The 20,674-nt window shown below is 40.8% G+C and overlaps 1 protein-coding gene across 4 annotated transcripts in view; it reads right to left on the bottom strand.

Moving 5' to 3' along the window:
- The window catches only part of SLC25A26 (solute carrier family 25 (S-adenosylmethionine carrier), member 26), a 155,397-nt gene that overhangs the window by 14,212 nt on the left and 120,511 nt on the right, over positions 1-20,674 (bottom strand). The window contains exon 7 of one of the 4 annotated variants that reach the window (XM_014535233.1): positions 1,253-1,501. The exons of the other annotated variants lie outside the window; for them this stretch is intronic. Within the exon in view, the coding sequence (XP_014390719.1) occupies positions 1,268-1,501 (234 nt within the window). The 3' untranslated portion in view covers positions 1,253-1,267. Of the gene's footprint in view, positions 1-1,252; positions 1,502-20,674 lie in introns of those variants that run through there. 4 annotated transcript variants of the gene reach the window in all.

The raw sequence follows: 20,674 nt of genomic DNA, 5'->3' as shown, positions 1-20,674 counted from the left end.
GGGGGTGTGCAGGAGGCAGCTGATTGATGTTTCTTACTCTCTATCCCTCTCCCTTCCTCTCTGTAAAAAATCAATTAAAAAAAGAAAAAAAAAGCTGCCTCCTGCAGGTCCCACATGGGGGATCAAGCCCACAACCCGGGAATGTGCCCTGACCAGGAATTGAACCATGACCTCCTGGTTCATAGGTCGACGCTTAAACCACTAAGCCATGCTGGCCAGGCCAAGACAATATAACATTGTAAATATTTTCCGTATAATTCTGAACATATAAATATCATAATTCACAAATTAATCCAGAGCAGTGTATGCCAAAATTCTTCAGTTGTTTTTTCAATCTTTATCCATGTTGCATATTTGAAGGCTGCTAATTCTGTTAATTAAGTATTAAAGTTTGTCAAAAAATTGTATTGTTGATGAAGTTGAGGATTATACAATTAAATAACCATGCCAAGTTTGAAATTAGGCGGCGTGGTGGCCGAGGCATGGTGCCTTGCTCACCAAGCATTTACAGGCACGTAGGAGACAAGACACAGGCACACCCACAGTGCTGAGGCAGGCCTGGTCTAATCTCTGACACTGACTCCCACGTCCAGGAAGCACAGTCAGGGAGAAGATGGTGGTAGAATAGGCAGACCTTTCTTGCACCTCCTTCTGGAGCCAGACTGGAAATAAAGCTAAAATGGGGAACATTCAGCCAGAATTACCAACTGAGGAGGAGGCTTATATCCAGGAAGGACAGAAAACACCTGGAGACTGGCAGGAAGAGCGAGGTCGAAAAAGGGGCTGACCCAGCTTCCAGGGCAGCAGGCCAAGAGTGAAGAGAGATCACTCGGCTATGGGAGGGTTTTATCCCTGAGAAGATTGAGGCCTGGAACCCAGGCTGGGCACCACAGCTGAGAACAGCAGCCCAGTAACATCCCGCCGTGAAAGGCAGCAGGGTGTCTGCTGCTGGGGAAACCAGAGCAGGTCGGAGATAAAGCCTCAGGTTTTTTGTTGTGGTTGGTTTTTTAACCCGGAGCACAGGATTTTCACTTGCAGCTACTCATCCGAGGGAGGGGGGCAGTGCGGACTCAAGGTGCCTAAGGAGAGGCTGGGGTGGGAAGCATTGGGGGGAGACATGGACTAGCAGCAGCTGGGAGTCCTGCATTGGGAAGTACGCCCCCAAAACAAAACACACATTTTTCCTGAGAGGTGCGGGCCCCTCCCAGAAGCTATAGCTCCAGAAAAGGAAGCAACTCCACCCTAGGTGATACAGCCCACCCCACCCTCAGGAGCCCGGCCTGCCACACCTTGCACCTCGGCCTTCGCAGAGGAGACAGCAGCAGAGGCCAAGTCTACGGGTTTGAACAGTCTCCAGGAGCATCAGTGACTGGCTTGGGGGTGGTGCCATCCACCCCAATACCCCGGGAACCTGACTGGTGCTTTCCCCTCGCGGGAGAGCTGATAGAAACTCCCGGTATCCAGCTGATCCCACTGGACTGCATACGAGGATCTTCACCACCTGAGGGCAGGGAAATATTCTGGGTCACTCTCACAGGATTAGCTCTGGGACACGAACACACCCACCACTTTCCCTGAATTCTGAACGGCACCTCCCCCTCATGGGAAACCCAGAGGTCTATAATCCTCATTCTGCCTAAAGCCCTTTCAGAAACAGACTTTTGAGTGATTAAGACTGACAGCTGGCTACTACACAAAAGCAGGTGTAGGCAGAGACCAGGAAACCAGGAGAAATTTGCTGACCCATCCCTGGCCCCATGCTGCTAACAAACCGGCTTTAGAGTGCAGCTTGGGCCCTACTGCGTGCAGCCAAGTCCTATGGAGACAGACACAAAATGTGGATCCCTTGAAGCTTCAAACAGCTTGCTGAGAGCCAAAGGAAGACAGTTTCTCACAGTGGTTAGCACCTAAGTGCCTCCCAGGGAAGCCCAGAACTGGCAGACACAACAGTCAGCTCCAGACACCAGAAGAACAGGACCCAAGGGAGCTCCCATGAGACACTGCTCTGCTAAGACAACCACTTTACCTTTCTTTTCCTTTATATTCTTTATCTTTCTTTTTTATTGATTTTCTATTCTTTTAGTCTTTTTCTTTCATATAGCTAATTTTTCTCTTCCCTTTTTCTTACTCTATTTTTCCTTCTTTCTCATGTGTTTTTCCCCATTTCTTATTTATTCTTCCTCTATTTGTACACTGTTTCCTCCCCCTATTCTTTATTCTTATTTTCTTTATTTCATTTCTGCCCTTTCAAATTGCTTTTTCTTCCCCTTTTTTTCCCTTGTACTTTTTTTTTCTTTCTTTTCTTCTATCATTCTTGTTCCCTTTTCTCTTTCCTAATTCTCTCTTCTTCTGTGGTTGCTTTTGTTGTCATTGTAGGGGTTTTTTGGAAGTTTTTGTTTTGGTTTTTTTGCTTCTTGTTTTGATTTGTTCTGTCAAATCTGGCTGACTGTGAGGCTCACCACCGACCATATAATGCAAGCAACTGTGCACAACTGTTTGCATTATATGGTCGGGGGTGAGCCTCACAGTCAGCCAGACTAAGAGGAGATTCCATCCACAAATGGGGCAACAACATTCAAAACCCAATTACAACAGAGAGCACAAATAATTCACAATAGGGACACTCCTAGTGCACCCAGCTTGGGAGATCTATATGCCAGCTTGGTTACCAATAAGAAACTGCACCACTGGGTCCCACAAAACACATACTACATAAGGCCACCCCACGAAGACTGGGAGGCATAGCAATTTGATCTAATACGTAGTAACAAATACAAAGGGACAGCAAAAATGGGAAGACAAAGAAACAACCCCCAAATGAAAGAAAAAGAGGGATCACCAGAAAAGGAACTAAAAATGGGAGCAAGCAATTTGTCAGATAAAGAATTCAAAGTAATGGCTATAAGGTTATTCAAACAACTTAGTGAGAAATCTAAGCAACTTAATTAGAACTATGTGGGACATAGTAAGAACTACACCAGCATGAAAAAGAGAGAGATGAATAAGACTCCATCAGAAATGAAGAATGACATAGCTGAAATAAAGAATACCCTGGAAGGATTCAACACTAGACTAGAAGAAGCGGAGGACCCAATCAGCGAATTAGAAGACAAGGTAGAAAAAAAACACATCCATTCAGAGCAGCAATTCAGAAAAAAAATTAAAAAGCAGGAGGAGAGTTTAAAGGAGCTTTGGGAGAATATGAAACATAACACCATCTACATCTTAGGGGTGCCAGAAGAGAAGAATCTGAGCAAGAAATAGAGAACCTGTTTGAAGAAATAATGACAGAGAATTTCCCTGATTAGGTGAAGAAAAAGTCAAACAAGTCCAGGAAACACAGAGAGTCCCATTCAAAATCAACCCAAAAAGACTCACACACACTAAAATAAATAAAATAAAATAAAATACTCAAACACAAGGAGGCTAAATCGCATGTTACTAAACAATGAACAGGTTACCAATAAGATCAAAGGGAGATTAAAAAACTTTCAGGAAACAAATGAAAATGACCACATAACAATTCCAAAACTATGGGACACAATCAAAGCAGTCCTAAGAGCGAAGTTCATAGCACTACAGATCTACATAAACAAAACAAAACAAACAAAACACACACACACAAAATAACAAGAAAAATTTCTAGTTAACTATATAACCTTACAACTTAAAGAAATATATGGGGGGGGGGGGGGGGGGGGGGGGAGAGAACACAAGAAAAGCCCAGAGTAAATAAAAGGAAGGAAATAATAAAGATCAGAGTGGAAATAAATGACACAGAGACTAAAAAAGCAACCAAAAGATCAATGAAACCATTAATAAGATAAATAAGATTTATAAAAAGATAAACAAGATTGATGAACATTTAGCTAGACTCATCAAGAAACACAGAGAGAGGATCCAAATAAATAAGATCAGAAACAAAAGAGGTGAAGTAACAACAGAGACCACAGAAATACAAAGGATGGTAAGAAAATACTATGAACAACTATATGCCAACAAGCAGGACAATGTGGATGAAATGGACAAATTCCTAGAAAATACAATCTCCCAAAACTGAATCAGGAGGAGTCAGAAAACCTGAATAGGCCAATAACAACATATGAAATAGGAGCAGTAATCAAAAAACTCCCAGCAACCAAAAACCCTGGTCCAGATGGCTTCATAGGGGAGTTTTACCAAACATTCACAGAAGAATGAACACTTATACTCCTCAAACTATTCCAAACAATCCAAGAGAAAGGAACAATTTCAAACTCTTTATGAGGCCAGCATTATCCTAATTCCAAAGCCAGATAAAGGCACTACAAAGAAAGAGAAGTACAGGCCAATATCCCTGATGAACATAGATGCTAAAATCCTCAAAAAAATATTAGCAAATCAGATCCACCAATATATTAAAAAGGTCATACACCATGACCAACTGAAATGGAGATGCAAGGCTGGTACAATATTTGCAAACCAATAAACATGACACATCACATAAACAGATTGAAACAAAAATCACATGATCATATCAATAGATGCAGAAAAAGCATTCGACAAAACCCAACACCCATTTTTGATAAAAATTCTCAGCAAAGTGGTAATAGAGGAATCATGCTTCAACATCAAACCTACAGCCAACATCATACTCAATGAGCAAAAACTAAAACCATTTCCCCTAAGAACAAGAACAAGACAGGGATGTCCACTTTCAACACTCTTATTCAACATTAGAGGCCCAGTGCACGAAATCCGTGCACTGGGGAGGGGGGGGGGGGGTGTCCCTCAGCCTGGCCTGCACAGTCTCGCAGTCTGGGACCCCTTGGGGGATGTCCACCTGTCGGCTTAGGCCCTTCCCCCGGGGAGTGGGCCTAAGCAGGCAGTCAGACATCCTTCTCGCAGTCCGGAACCCCTCGCTCCTTACCGCCTGCCTGCAGTGGAGGCGGGAGAGGCTCCTGCCACCACCGTTGCACTTGCCAGCTGTTAGCCCAGCTTCTGGCTGAGAGGCACTCCCCCTGTGGGAGCACACTGACCACCAGGGGGCAGCTCCTGCTTGAGTATCTGCCCCCTGGTGGGCAGTGTGCATCAGAGCGACCAGTTGTTCTGCCATTCGGTCGATTTGCATATTAGTCTTTTATTATATAGGACAGTACTGGAAGTGCTAGCCACAGTGATCAGACAAGAAGAAATAAAAGGCATCCAAATTGGAAAGGGGTATTTAAAACTGTCATTATTCACAGCTGACATGATATTGAACAAAGAAAAACCTAAAGACTCTGCCAAAAAACTACTAGATTTTGTAAATGAATTCAGCAATATAGCAGGATACAAAATTAACACCCAGAAATAGATGGCATTTTTATGCACCAATAATGAACTATCAGGAAGAGAAACTAAAAAAGCAATCTCATTTACCATTGCAACAACAAAAAAATTAAGATAGTTAAGAATAAACTTAACCAATGTGGTAAAAGACCTGTACTTGGCAAACTACAGAACATTGAAAAAAGGGGTAGAAGATATAAACAAGTGGAAGAATATACCATGTTCATTGATCAGTAGAATTCATATCATTAAAATGTCCCCATACTACTCAAAGCAATCTACAAATTCAATGCAATCCCTATTAAAATGCCAACAGCATATTTCACAGATCTAGAACAAATACTCCAAAAATTTATATGGAACCAAAAAAGACCCCGAATAGCCACAGCAATCTTGAGAAAGAAGAACAAAGTTGGAGGGATCACAATCTGTAATACTTTTAACAATAAAGATAATTTTTTTAAATCCCACACTCCTCACAATGACCCTAAGAGTTGGGTCCTGATATTATCTACCTTTCACCTGGTCTTTCTAACAACAGAGCCTGATCTCACTCTTCCTTTTTAGTTTTACTGAGACATAAGTGAGGTCCAATAAACTACACCTATTTAAAGTGTGCCACTTGGTAAGTTCTGACAAATGCATACATGTGAAATCATTGCCACAATCAAGAAAGTGAACCTATTCATCACCACAGAGTTTTCTGTGACCCTGTCATTCCTTGCTAGCCCCTAGACAATCAGATCTGTCACTCTCCATTAGTTTTCTTTATCTAGAATTTTATATAAATAACTCATACATTCATTTTTGAAAAACTGGATTCTTTCCTTCAGAATTGTTGTATGAGCTGTCCATGTTACTGTGGACATCAATAGTTCATTCCCTTCTAGTTAGTAATGTTCCATGGTGTAGATGTATCATTTGCTTATATATTCATCTGTTGATGGACATTTGGATTTTTCCAGTTGTTTGCTATTACAAATAAAGCTGCTATGAACATTTATACACATGTCTTTATATGGACACATGCCTTCATTTCCCTTGTGGAAAAGGTAAGTGGGAAATAGCTGGATCACATGGTAGGCATATGTTTAACGTAAGAAACCACCAAACTGTTTTCCAAAGTGGTTGTACCGTTTTACATTCTAACCAGATCCAATTACTCCACATCCTTACAAACACTTGGCATTGTCAGTATTTTTTAATTTTTATCATTCTAATAGGTGTGCAGTAGTATTTCATTGTGCTTTTAATTTGTATTTCCCTAACGACTAAGGATGTTGAGGGTTTTTTCCCATATACTTTTTTCTATCCATGTATTTTCTTAAATCTCTGTTCAAATGTTTTGCACATTTTTATTGGGTTGTCTGTTTTCTTAACGAGTTTTGAGTTTTTATATATTCTAGATAAAAGTCACTTGCAAATATCACTTCCTATCTGTGGCTGGTCTTTTCATTCTCTTAACAACATCTATCAAAAAACAAAATTATTTAATTTTGGTGAAGACCAAATTATCCTTTTACATATTTTGCTTTTGGTGACATATCCAAGAAATCTTTGCCTAACTCAGGCCACAAAGAATTTTTCACCTGTTTTTTTCTAGAAATGTTCTGTCTTTAGGGTTTACATTTAGATCTGTCACCCATTTTGAGCTAATTTTTCTGTATGCTGCAACGTATGGACTGATGTTGTTTTACATATGGGTATTTAATTGTTTAAGCAATTGGAAAAGACTCCTTTATCCAATGAACTGCCTTCTTACTTTTATAAAAAATCAATTGTTTGGGTCTATTTCTGGACACTCTATTTTGCTGTAATCCACATATCCATCTTGATACCAATGTGATACTTTCTTGACTACTTCACCTCTGTAATAAATCTTAAGATCAGTTGTGTTAGTTCTCCAACTCTATTCTGTTTCAAAGTTGCTGTGACTATTCTAGTTCTTTGTACTTTCATATGAATTTTAGAATCAGTTTATCAATTTCTACAAAAAGCCTGCTGATATTTTCATCTGACTTGCATTGAACCTGTAGATCATTTTGGAGAATATGGAGGTGTTAAATATTGAACTTTCTGACCCATAAACATGGTAGTTTTCTCCACTTACTTAAGCCTCCATCTTTTTCTCTCAACAGGGTTTTGTAGTTTTCAGTATATAGGTCTTGGGTTTGTTTTATCAAATTTATCTTTTAAGTATTTCATGTTTTGATGAGACTGCAAGTAGTTTTTTTTTATTTTAAATTTTAGTTTCTGTTTGTGCTAATACCTTGTATCCAGCAATACTGCTAAAATTATCAGCTCTAATAGCTCTTTATAGATTCTATCAAATTTTCTGTATCAATGATCATATTGTCTATGAATAAAGACAGCTTTTCTTTCCAATTGGATTATTGCCTTTTCTTTTTCTTACCTTTCTGCACTGGGTGGTATGCACTGCAATAATTAAGACAAAAACTCTTAAATATATTAATTATAATGGTTAGAATAGTGTAATGACCTACTTATGATGGCATAATATTTTTATGAATGATCAAATATACCACAACTGAAAGGAGAGAAGCAAAGTTGGTACTAATTTCCTATTCTCAATAATCCCCTACTGAAATATACCTGTAAAATTGAGAGGGATGCTACAGAAATGGACATGTAGGGCCCTGTTTATTTTGTCAACTTGAACAACTTTTTTTTTTTTGCGTGTAATTTACTGGTTTTATTTTATATATTTTCTTTTTACTCTTGGACCCCTTGCACCAATTACTCCCATCCCCCATCCCATGCCTCTGGAAACCACCAATCTCTTCTCTGTATTTATGAGCTTCAGTTTTGTTTTGTTTTTAAGATTTACACATATAAGAGAGCTCATATAGTATTTGTCTTTGTCTAACTTACTTAGCATAATGTGCTCAAGGTCCATCCATGTTGTCACAAAAGCCAAGATTTCATTCTATTTAATGGCTGAATAATATTCAATCATTATACACATACACCACAATTTCTTTATCCATTCATCCACAGATGGACACTTAGGTTGTTTCCGTATCTTAGATATTGTAAATAAAGCAGCAATGAACACAGGTGCAGATATCCTTTTGAGTTAGGTTTTTTTGTTTGTTTTTCTTTTGTATAAATACCCAGAAGGGGAATTGCTGGATCACGTGGTAGTTCTATTTTGAATTTTTGAACTTCCAGACCATTTTCCACAGTGGCTACGCCAACTTATACTCTCACCAACAGTGCAAAGGGCACCCTTTTCTCCATATACTTGCCAGCACAAGTTATTTCTTGTATTTTTTATAATAGTCTTTCTAACCAGTGTGAGGTGACATCTCATTGTGGGTTTGATTTGCATTCCTGATTAATGACTTAGAGCACCTTTTCACGTAAATGTTGGCCATCTGTGTGTCTTTGGAAAAATGTCTCTAAAGATCTTTCGCCCAATTTTACATTGGATTGTTTGGGGTTTTTGCTATTGAGATGTATGAGTTGTGTATTTTGGATATTAGTCCCCTATCAGATATATGACTTGCAAACATTTTCCCCATGAGTACGTTGTCTTTTCATTTTGTTGGGTCCTTTGCTGTGCAGAATGTTAGTGTGACGCAGTCTCACTTATTTACTGCTGCTTTTGCTTCTGGTGCAAGAGTCAAAGTATCATTACCAAGACCAATGCCAAGGAGATGACTGCCTATGTTTTCTTCTGGGAGTTTTATGGTTTTCGATCTTCAAGTCTTTTAATCCGTTTAAGTTCCTTTTTGTGTATTGTGTAAGACAGTGGTCAAATTTCAGACTTCTGCATGTGGCCGTCTGGTTTTCTCAGCACCATTTATTGCAAAGCCTGTCCTGTCCCAATTGTAATGTCTCAGCTCCTTTGTCATAATAACTGACCACATGTGTGTGGGTTTATTTATGGGCTGTCTGTTCTGTTCCACTGACCTATGTGTCTGTTTTTACACCAACACCAGGAACAACTTTTCTTAAGTACTAGACACCTGGCTATATAACTACCTAACAAATCAGATATACAACAACGTGTGGTGTCAGCCGTGAGCATTTTCTTCCACCTCACCGAGGAGAATGGTTGCTTGAAAAGTGTATTTATTAAATTCACTGAACTAAGAGTGCAGCTATAAAGTAGATACTTTTTCATTAAAAACAGCTTTCTAAAGACAGTCTTGCCATGAAGTGTAGCACTTGGTATTTCTTTAGTAAATGCGCGTATGTGTGCTTCCATAGCAAACATTTTCTCCAGAGGCCTATGAGCACTGGAGACAGCACGAGAAACCAGACATGGAGCAGCCTCTGTCTACGTTTAACGCAGCCTCCTGCGTTAATGTGCACCTCACCAGGCTAATTAATGCCAGTTATAACAACATTACTCACTTTGAGAACTTTTCAGAAAAGAAATACAAAACACAAACTGGATCTTTGATGATGACTAAAGGTCATCTTCAGTTCATCTAGTGGTATCTTCCAGGGTTCCAAAGAGCAGAACTTTCCTCCAAACAGACTTAAACTACTACTAATAATGCTGAGTTTATGAGCAATGATAAGGACTGAAAAACAAGATATGAATTACATGTCATACAAGAGGAAACAATCCAAGATACTATGTAATTCACAAACTCAACACTTACTGAGCACCTACTGGGTGTCAGACACTATAGTCAAGGGGAAAAGCCACAGTCCCTACATCTACTATCTGATGGGGCCCCGAGGGAGCAGAGGAGGTTACAGCAGAGAGCAGGGAGGTGATGGAGAAGGCTTCACAGAGGTGCCTGCTGTCATCGAGGAAAAAAACAAATTGGTTGCCAGGGCGGAAAAGTACTTCATCGAAACAGACTCAGATGGCCCCAAAGTTTAAAAACAGAATCTCTATAGATAAGCTTAATTTTCCACTATCACCTGCCAGAATAATTTAGTCTAAGAACATTAAAAAATCATTTTATATTTGAAAAGCATACTAATAAATATTTTAAAAACAAAACCCAAAAAACTCTCTAGAACCATATGGTTTAGAATCAAGTGAGAAACTTCAGTGGCAAACACAGAGCTTGATAAAAATAACGACTATAACAGTAACCACAATAAACACTTACATAGAACTAAACACTTTATATACACTGACTCATGCATTCCTAACCACAATCTTCTGAGGTCTGTGCCATTTTATCCTCATTTTACAGACAGGATGTTGAGGCTTAAGAGAAGGTAAACCATAGTGAACAGCAGAACTGGGGTCTGAATGAGATAGCTTATAAAAACACTTAGACTTCAATCTGTAAATTATAGTTGTCTTGATAGCAAATAAAATGGCATTTATGAGACACTTTACTTACACATTCCAACCATAATTCTTACATGAATATTACTAAAATATTCAAGAGGGTGAACAAATTATGTCAATGCCTAAAACAACTTGCTTTAAATAATGAGTTTGCTTCTGTGTTGCTGTTTTGCTCTTGGAATTGTCCAAGTACAGAAACTCTGGAAAATACATTGAGACCAACCTAAAAATATGAATGTTTATGTACAAATTATTCATTTGGGGACAACTTTAAATTCATTAAACACCGCCACCAATAACAAGATAAAAAGTACTATATATGAATTCTGTATTTTGAAGTCACACATTTGCCCACATATGTGGAGGGTCCAGAGGATTGTGACCAACAAAAAATGGCTTGGAAGACAAGAAAGGTTACTCACTGGAACTGTAAATATTGTTTATGACTTCAAATAATTTAAGACTAGATTGGAAAATGGAATAAAAAATATAGTGTAGGCAACGGTATCAGTGATTACTATTTACAATATTAGTTACCACTTGCCGAGTAACTAGCATATGCCAGGCACTATGCTAAAGAATTTACATTTCTCATTTAATTGTTGAAAGTGTGTACCATCATCCACAAACACAGGTGTGGACAGATGCTAAGAGGTGTTAAGTAACTGCCTGAGGTCACAGAGAGTACATGGGGGAGCTGGAGCTGGTGTTCGGTTCCCCCCAAAGCCATGGGCCTTGTAGACAGAAGGATGTACATGCCACATTCTAAGATTCCTCATGACCATGCCCAGCTCCCCCGCAGAGCAGCTCCATTATAATGCAGATTAGTAAACAGAATATTTTGATGTCAATAAAAGTTGTTTAAATAAGGTGGGTTTGTATTGGAGGATTTTTAAAGGCCTGTCTGAACACCAGAGATTTTTAAATTGCCATAATTTCTCAACCTAAGTACTTCCATTGCCAAAGAGGTCTAATGACCATTCCTGTAGAGGCAGATAAATGACCAGGGGACTTGGAGGTGAGGCATGGAGAGTATGTCCATGTGTAGAAACATATGATGGAAGTTAGCACCAAAAAAAGTAAGAATAAAAAAAACAGGTGGCCATATTTGCTTATTTATCCCAATTCAAGGCCTTGTTTCCTTTCTCTTTTCAACTAAAAAATAAAATTTCGGGTGAGCCCATGAACGTGTGTTTATATCTCAGGTTAATGAGAAATGTCAAGTGCAGTAATGAGGCTGGCAGTTGGTCTTAATTTCGCTTCTGTGTTGTTTTTTGTTTATTTGATTTTTTTCTCTCTTGACTGGGTATGTCAACTACTAAGTGACAATAGTCAGGGATGACCCTGGCTGAGCTGCAAGCCCCCAGCCCCGAGACAGCCCGCTCCGTGCTCACCTGTCCTCAGCGCTGCCTGGTGTCTGGTTCATAGCTTAGTTCCTATGGTTTTTCTTAAGTTTCCTTAACATAGGTTGACTGGAAAATATTCCTAAGAGCTCATAAATATAGACAATTTCATTTCAAAATTACAGAAACATTGCAAAAATAGTACAGTCCCATGTACCTTTCACACAGCTGCCTCTAATGTTGACATCTTATATAACCACTAGAGGCCCGATGCATGAAATTCGTGCAAGGAGTGCCCTCGCAGCCCTGGCTTCGTCCAGAAGGTCATTTGGCTGTCCGGTCTATTACGCTTTTATTATTATAGATAGTACTGTACAGTTATCAAAACAGGAGGTAAAAGTGGGTACTGTTCTACTAAGCTACAGACCTCAGGTGAATTTTACCATACCACTGTTTTAAGCCTTTAAGGTATGTGATTTTGACACACCAGCCTGTTTTTTTTAATTAATGATATTCCTATTATCCATGAGGATACTGTGAGACCAAGTCCTGACTACTCAGTGGTCTCACCACAAAAACAACCAGGGTGTTCTAATTTCTTCACTCACTGCTCAGGCCTATCAGAGGGAGAACGGCAGGATGCAATTTGGCTGCCCTGACCCCCAGGTAACAGCCCAGCATTCACTTGGAGGATGGAGAGCACACCCAGACACAATGCCACGAAACAGCCAGGAGGCCGAGGCTGGGTGGGTGTTTTCTATTAAAGCACAGCATAAAGAAAAGGCTCCATCTTCACTTTAAACACCCACTCAAATGGGGATTATCATCTTATGTGTGAATAACTTTAAAAATACGTGTTTGGGCTTTAGTGCAGCAACACTTACATTTAGGACTTCTTCACCTGCTGTATTCAAAAGCAGTTATGTATTCCCATTTTCAAGATGATGAGCTTACCAAATAGGACAAGGAGAGGTACAGGTACAGAATCATCGACTCAATTTCAAATGAATGGTATCAGATGATACTTTAGTTAAGACAACAGAAGAGGATGCCCTGTGGAGGTCTCTCTGCGAAGCCTACCACAGAACCTCATAGCACACTGCAGACAGCAGGCAATGCCATGCAACACGGCCCACACACCGGGGCCCTGTCCTGTGGCCACTGCACAGACTTTAACAGGCAAAGCAACATCTGCCTAAAGCTTCATATTCAATTCAGTGGACACTCTCTCTGTGAAGTGCTCATATACTAATATATTTTTAAAAGAGATTTCTGAAGCAAAGTTTTAAGCTGAAGAGAATATAAAATATAATTGGGAACCACAATTAAGCTGTCATTTGTGCCATACAGTGGCTCTAACAAAATAATCAAGTGCTGAAAGGCTAAAATCGATTCTCCTATAGAAATAATTTCCGTAATTAAAATCAGATATACCTAACTGATAACTACAGATCATTTAAAATACACAGGTTTATTTTGGTTATAATGGCAACTGGATCGAAACTATTCTGAGATATAAATATAGAAAATTTCATTTCAACTGCAAGTTCCATAACAGCAACTTTGTGTGGGTTGATTTGTACCTCTTTGTTGTTGTTGTTGTTGTTGTTGTTAAACTGCATGTTGGTTTAATACTTGCCTTCTAAATAAGGTGGAAACAATAATGAGAATTTATAAGAAAGTCTTAATGAATGACTGCTGGTAATAAAGGAAATTTCATTTATTATTCTTGAGAAAAAGCAAGATGAGCTCAAATGCTGAGTCTGCTCAGTAATATTTAGGTTTTATAGTTAGAAAGTAATATTTTGGGGCATGTGTGGCCAGGTTTTACAGGAGGGGTGTTTATTCTGATTAGGGGTGCTCTGAGTTTCTTGGATCTATGGTTTGATGTCTTTTCAGTTTGGGTTAGGGACAAAAGGTTCCATTCAGGTTAACAATATAAATATTTCACTGAGTAGCAGTTACAACAAAATAGATTATTGTAATTGATATTCACGATGTTGGGTGTGAATCAACAACAAAAAAGGTGTGGTTACTTTTAATACTGCCTGCAAAGGCATACCCAGTCTTACATGACCAAACTGGTTTTATTTTCATTTTGCTTCAAAGTTGCATCTGAGCTTAAAGCCTGCATTTCTACTAGTTACTGTTTTGCAAATTTGTAACACCTCATGGCTAGAAGAAAAACTATTTAGACCTAAGAGCATCCTTATCAATCCTTTACACTGTACTGTCCACTGATTTTGAATACCCAGACAACAGAAAAAAATGACATTCCACAAGAACTTTTATCATATCCATTCAAAATATGCTTATTGTTTATGTAAAGCTCAGTAAGAGTAAACATCTGTTGTAGTTTTGAATATACTTCTAAAAGAAACGAATTAGAAATAAAACAGTGTCTACACTTGTCCAACTTTGCATTGAACTTGAAAAAGAATGTAACCCTCAAACAATGAGTAAATAGCTATGAACCCTGCTGTGTAGAAGACAGACGTAAGGAATGTAAACATAAATACAAACAATCAGAAGACAAAGCTCCTTCCTCCAATAAGCCAAGACCATGAGGATTTAAACAAAACACGTGAAGAATGTGGTCTGGCTCCACTCACGCCATAAACTCTCCGCTGCCCGTGGCGGGTCAGGAGAGGCGGCTTGCGCAGCAAACCTCCAGTCCCTGCGCACGTGCCACCCGCAGGACCAGGCGGTGTGGGAGAGCCCGTCTGAGAAATATTGTGGCCAGGGTTTTTAAACTTTATGTCATCAAGTTAAGAAATCAACACAATTTGCAGAAACACCTTAACTAAGCTAATGTGATATAATATGACCTCAACTTTTTAGCAAAATTTCAGCACATGGAACAGCAAAAACATCATTAAAGACATCATGCGCTGTGTGCAGAGTTAGGAGTAAAATGATTAAGAACATCAACTCTGGAGTCAGACTGCCTGGGTTCAAATCTTGGCTGTACCCCTTAATATTTAATATCCTGCAGCCTTGGGCAAGGCACGCAGATTCTTCTTCCATTTCAGCTATAAAATGAAGACCAAATAGCACCTGCCCCACAGAACTGCCGTGAGGATGACTAGGAGCTGGTCCATGGAAAGTGGTTATCACAGTACCTGGCACATTGCAACTTTGAGAAATGGGAGGTATTCTAATTGTTTTTATGACTACGGTTATCACTGACGATGTCAACATAGTAAAAGGGTGCTGGCAGGAAGCCGAGGACTGCGGCTACTAGATGAAAGACAAGCTCTCTGAACCCGGGTTCCTTGTTTAGTGGGGATAGCAGCAGGCTGAGCTCCCTGGGCTGTGTGATGTGAATGAGGTGCTAACGAACGTACAACTGATCCTTGAACAACATGGGTTTGGACTGTGCAGGATCACTGATACGGGGGTGTTTGTTAAAAGAAATATATTTTTATTGATTTCAGAGAGGAAGGGAGAGGGAGAGATAGGTAGAAACATCAATGATGAGAGAAAATCGTTGATCAGCTGCATCCTGCATGCCCCCTACTGGGGATAAAGCCTGCAATCCAGGCATGTGCCCGGACTGGGAATCGAACCGTGACGTCCTGGTTCACAGGTTAATGCTCAACCACTGAGCCACACCTGCCGGGCTACGTAGATTTTTTTTTTCAATAATATACAGTTGACCCTCTATACCCCTGGATTTCCCATTCATGGATTCAACCAACCATAGATCAAACACAGTATTTGCAATCAATGTACACAAAGGGTCAACTTAAGTTATATGCAGATATTCAACTCTCTGGGGTCGGTGCCTCTGACCCCATGCTGTTTAAGGGTTAGCTGTATAGTGTTTCGCCCAGGGCCTGGCATATAATATCTACTTAAGACCGTCCGATTTTTTAAAATAAGTATTCAGGTGATGATACATACATAACTAAACTTTTATTAAAATGCTAGGCATTGTGATTGTTGAGGAGGGAAGGGCCTACTCTGAACCTCTAGGTGGACAGAAAATGCCTTCTGAAGTGACCTGGTCTAAGGTCTGGGTAACAACAAGAAGTAGGACGTGAGAAAATCGGGGGCGGGGGGGGAGGGAAGAGCTAGAATGAAAGCTCGTTGAGGGGAGAGTTTGTCAGTCCTCTTCATCACTGCATCTCCGGACCCTAGAAGATGCCTGGCCCATAGGAGGCACTCAGTAATGAAACGCAGCATGAATGAGTAACGCATATTTCTGGCAGAGGGCACAAAAAATGCAAAGGCCCTGGGGTAAGTACCAGTTTGGTGTGTTCGAAAAGAACAGAGAGGAGAGGCCCACAGGGCGTAGTGCAGTAAGTGGACACACAAGGCTAGAGTGTGGCAGATGCGTGCCATGGGATAGTCAGTGAGGCAGGAGGGGCCAGATGACAGAGGACCCTGTCAGTCATAGTTTAAATTCGATTTTACTCATCTTTCAAAGAGATGGCACTGAAGGGTTTTAGTAGAGAGTGGTATAACCTGGCTTATTTCTTTAAAAGATCACTGTGGCTGCTGTGAAGAGATGTTTCAGGGAAACAGGAATGGAATCAGGCGGCCATCTGAGAGGCGATGTATAGATGTATGGATCCGAGCAGGGGACGTACTGAGGGCTGGATGGTGAGGGAGAGGAGAACTGTGCAGCACTGCTTGGGTTTCTACGAGGACAAGCACAGCTATCTGTGCTGTTCACTGACAGGGACACTGGGAAGGAGCAGGGTGCGAGGAGAAAAGCGCCAGGAGCTCTGGTTCCCCAGGCATCTGAGTGAGGATGTCTGCTAGGAAGCTGGTCAAAGCAGGCCGTAACCCCGAGGAGGGGTCCACGGCGAGTCCTCCACAGGAGGTGGCGTCCAAAGTCCAGGGACAAGATCAAGTAAGAAGCAACGTGTATATAAAGGTCTTCATCTTCCTGTTGGGCTGCCAGAAAGGTACAAACTCAACATAAATCGTAGCGGACATTATCTTATCTTCTCAGAAGTTCTGGACACGATTGTCTTCTCTTACGGCCCCTCCTCTTTATAGCATCTAGTATTCTTTTATCTACACTATTTCTGTTAGTATGCGTCCTATAAAAATGTCTGAGAAATGAGGTACTGCAGTGACATGATTGGGAGCTTGGCAATGGCGTGTCTGTGGGTGCGAGCCCCTGGCAGACGAGAAGCTCCCAGGGCATCGCTATGCCTCATCCCCACACTGTGGATGAAACGGCATCCAGCTCAGAGCAGGCAGTACGTGGATATGGACTGCGTGTGTGGCTCCTCTGTAAATGGAAGGGGTGGAGGCCCTATTCGAATACGCTAAAGCTTCGTTCTAAGACGTTTTAAACAAATTTAGTGCCTAGTTAAATACCAATCAGTACAGACCAATGCTTTAAGGGTAAGTTTTCAGATCCTGGATTCAAAGACTTCAAGCAGCAGGAAAAATAACTGCACCGGCTTTAAAAGATGCATGATGTTTGGGCCCGTGGAAGCTGATTCAGAAAGGAGGCAGCAGTGAGGCTGCAGGGAAATGACTTTGCAGAACAATACACAGGGGAGGGACCTGGGAGTGGGGAGACAGGGAGAAGTGTGGACATCCTTGAGGACAGCATCTTCATGGCTTAGAGTTCTAGAAAGTTACACATTTCAGAGAACTTCGAAGATGCTTAGAAAATGACCCAAATTCAATTTGTAGAATAGATTAGAAAGCAGAGCAACTGTTAACTTAGTCCAGGCACAAGGTACTAAGAATCTGATAGAAAGGAGGCCAAAGGTTCCAAAAAGTCTGAGTTGACCTAACTTGGTGAGTGATATGTGGAGAAAGGCAAAGAAGAGACTCAGATTTTAATTTGGGGTCTGAGACCAAGCAGTCAGTATGACTCGACGAAATCTGGGAGAGCAGAAGACAGAACTGGAGAAGAAAGGCGGGGCCTTGGATTCCATGCCGAGTAGTCTAAGCTGGAAGTGGCCCTCCATCTCCCGACGCTACTCCTTACCACACACCGTGCATGCAGCTGCTCAAGTCCTGGCCCGGAACAACGTGTCTGGGTGCTATTTCACATAAACACAACAGAGAAACCCTTCGTATAATACAACCTCTCTATGGTTGCAAAAGCAAAATGAAATGGCTAAAATCATAAACAAAAATAAAAGAAGTGCCAAAAATTGTCTACTTCTAAAAAGCACTATGATTTCACATTTGGATGTTTTGTAAAAAAATTATTATATGAAAAGATGCTCAACATTATTTAGCTATGAAAGAATTGCAAACTATACCACAATGAGATACCAGTACACAACTACTGGGATGGCTAAATGTTTTAAAGACTCTAATAGCAAGCGGTGGCATGGACGCAGAGCAACTGGAATGCTCACACACTGTTGCCGAATGGCACAGCCACTGGAAAACGGTTCACAGTTTCCTACCAAACAAAACTTACACTTGCCCTATGACCCAGCAGCCCTACTCTTGCCACTTACCCAAGAGAAACTAAAACATGTCCACACTGATACCTATATGGAAATAATTATTGCAGCTTTATTCATAATCATCAAAAATGGGAAAACTCAAATGTGCATAAACTAGCGAACAGATAAACAACTACAACCACACCACAGGGCACTACTTAGGAACAGACTGCTGGTACAGGCAAAACATGAATGAATCTCAACAGCTTCATTACATGGAAGAAGCCAGGCACAAAAGGCACAGTAGTGTGTGGTTCTATTTATATGGTACTCTGGAAAAGGGAAAACTACAAATATTCTATACATATTTTGGTTATGGTGGTAGTAATAAACATTTATCAAAACTCAGAAAAATGTGGCTCAGTGGGTGAGTGTTGACCCATGATCCAGGAGGTCACAGTTTGATTCCCCATCAGGGCACATGCCCAGGTTGAGGGCTTGATTCCCAGTAGGGGGCGAGGGCACAACAAATGCAAAGTCCCTAGGGTGAGTACCAGTTTGGCCTGTCCAAAAAGAACAGAGAAGAGAGGCCCACAGGGCGTAGTGCAGGGGGTGTGCAGGGGGCAGCCCATCAATGTTTCTCTCTCATGGATGTTTTCATCTCTCTATTCCTCTCCCTTCCTCTCTCTCTCTCAAAAAAAAAATATCAATAAAAACATATTGAAAAAAAATGTACTTCTAAAGGTTGAATCTTGCTATCTGAAAATTATTCTTCAATAAATCCAACTTAAAAAACAACAACTATAGCATCGTAACATTTGCTCAAAGAAAACTGTTAAAGCTCAACATTGTTATCTATGATTACTCTGAAAAATTCTAGATATTTCTTAACTAACAAGAATACTACAAATGTCCTTAACACTGAAAAGAAATAAACCCCATGCTTCCCTCTTTGGGCATCAAAGCATTCCTACGCAGACAGGGAATAGGAAGTCAGAGTGCAGAGAGGGGTGAATGCCAGTTATTGAGACACTAATGAAGCGAGTCTTGTTTCTCGACAGCTGCTGGCTCCATTGTTCCTTTGTCACACGCAAAAAAGGGGAGCTGTATGCTCATGGAATGCGGCCTTCTCCTGGGAGCGCTGCTACATCATGCCCGGAAACCGCCTGAGAGACCCATTTCACCAAGCACTCAAAGAAAAGGGTAAAAACCAAACACAACCATTAGAGACCCCAAAACCTGTATTAGGTAATCTGTACCACTCCTTAAAATCAGACTATTTCTAAATACATAATATTCCAGAGTTTATTTTTCATGATTAATGTTTTGTCTCATTTTATTGTCCTCACATTATGAATTTCACAGAATATTTTTAGTCTAGATAAGTCTGCTATTCTTCAGGGGAAGCGGCGGGAGCACACTGTGGTTACTGACTCCCTCAGCCATGGGAGCAATCCTTTACTTTCTGTGTTACCAAAGGCCTGCCTAGACACTTTGCCACTTTATAGCTTGGTCATTTATCAACCTGAACAAGGGCTTTCAAAGTCTTTTGATCATTATCCACAGTGAGAAATACATGGTACAGTGCAGCCAGGACAGAGATGCGTGTGCATGCACACACAACACTGAAGTCTTACAAAGCAGGACTCACCCTTACCACATAGGACAATCTCTGTTAATAACGTCCCTCTTGTCACAGTCTTTAAAAGGCTGGCAGACACCCACACAGTTCATAGCATGACCCACAATTTTTAAAATCATCGCATCAGAAGATGAAAAAACACGTCTCTGCATATTTGAAAACAGGTTTTTAAAAATTTCTGTTTTTAAACAACTGAGTGACCTTCCCTGAGGCTAACTCACAACTCAGCAGACGTGGCTCCTTCTCAGGGGGTTCCTAGGCCCATTGGGTGACAGCAGAGGGAAGGTGACAGAGCAGCAAGCCCCCTGCTGCCCACCCTCAGATAAGGGGGTGAGGGGGCTGGCCTAACAGTCAGGGCCTTGCTTTTTTCCCTTTTCATTTACCCTTATCGTCATTCCTTAACTTCTACACACACACACACACACACACACACACACACACACGCACACGCACGGAAGTGAAATAAAAGTCTATGGGTAGAGCAGAAATACAAAAGAGAGTAAAGCACAGTTTCCCTTAACACCTGAGGATTCAGTTACGCCGTTAGGATGCTCTCTCAGTACCACAGACACTGAGGAAGTTTAAAAGACTGAACTGGCATGTAAACCACACGTAAAAAATATTTTCAACTCTTAAAAATTTTGAGCCCTGGCCAGTTTGGCTCAGTGGATAGAGTGTCAGCCTGCAGACGAAAGGGTCCTGGGATCAATTCTGGTCA

Source organism: Myotis brandtii, unplaced genomic scaffold (genome assembly GCF_000412655.1).
Source record: "Myotis brandtii unplaced genomic scaffold, ASM41265v1 scaffold140, whole genome shotgun sequence".
Lineage (NCBI taxonomy): Eukaryota > Metazoa > Chordata > Mammalia > Chiroptera > Vespertilionidae > Myotis > Myotis brandtii.
The sequence above is the reverse complement of the archived record's forward strand: the minus strand, read 5'-3'. Positions and strand labels throughout refer to the sequence as shown.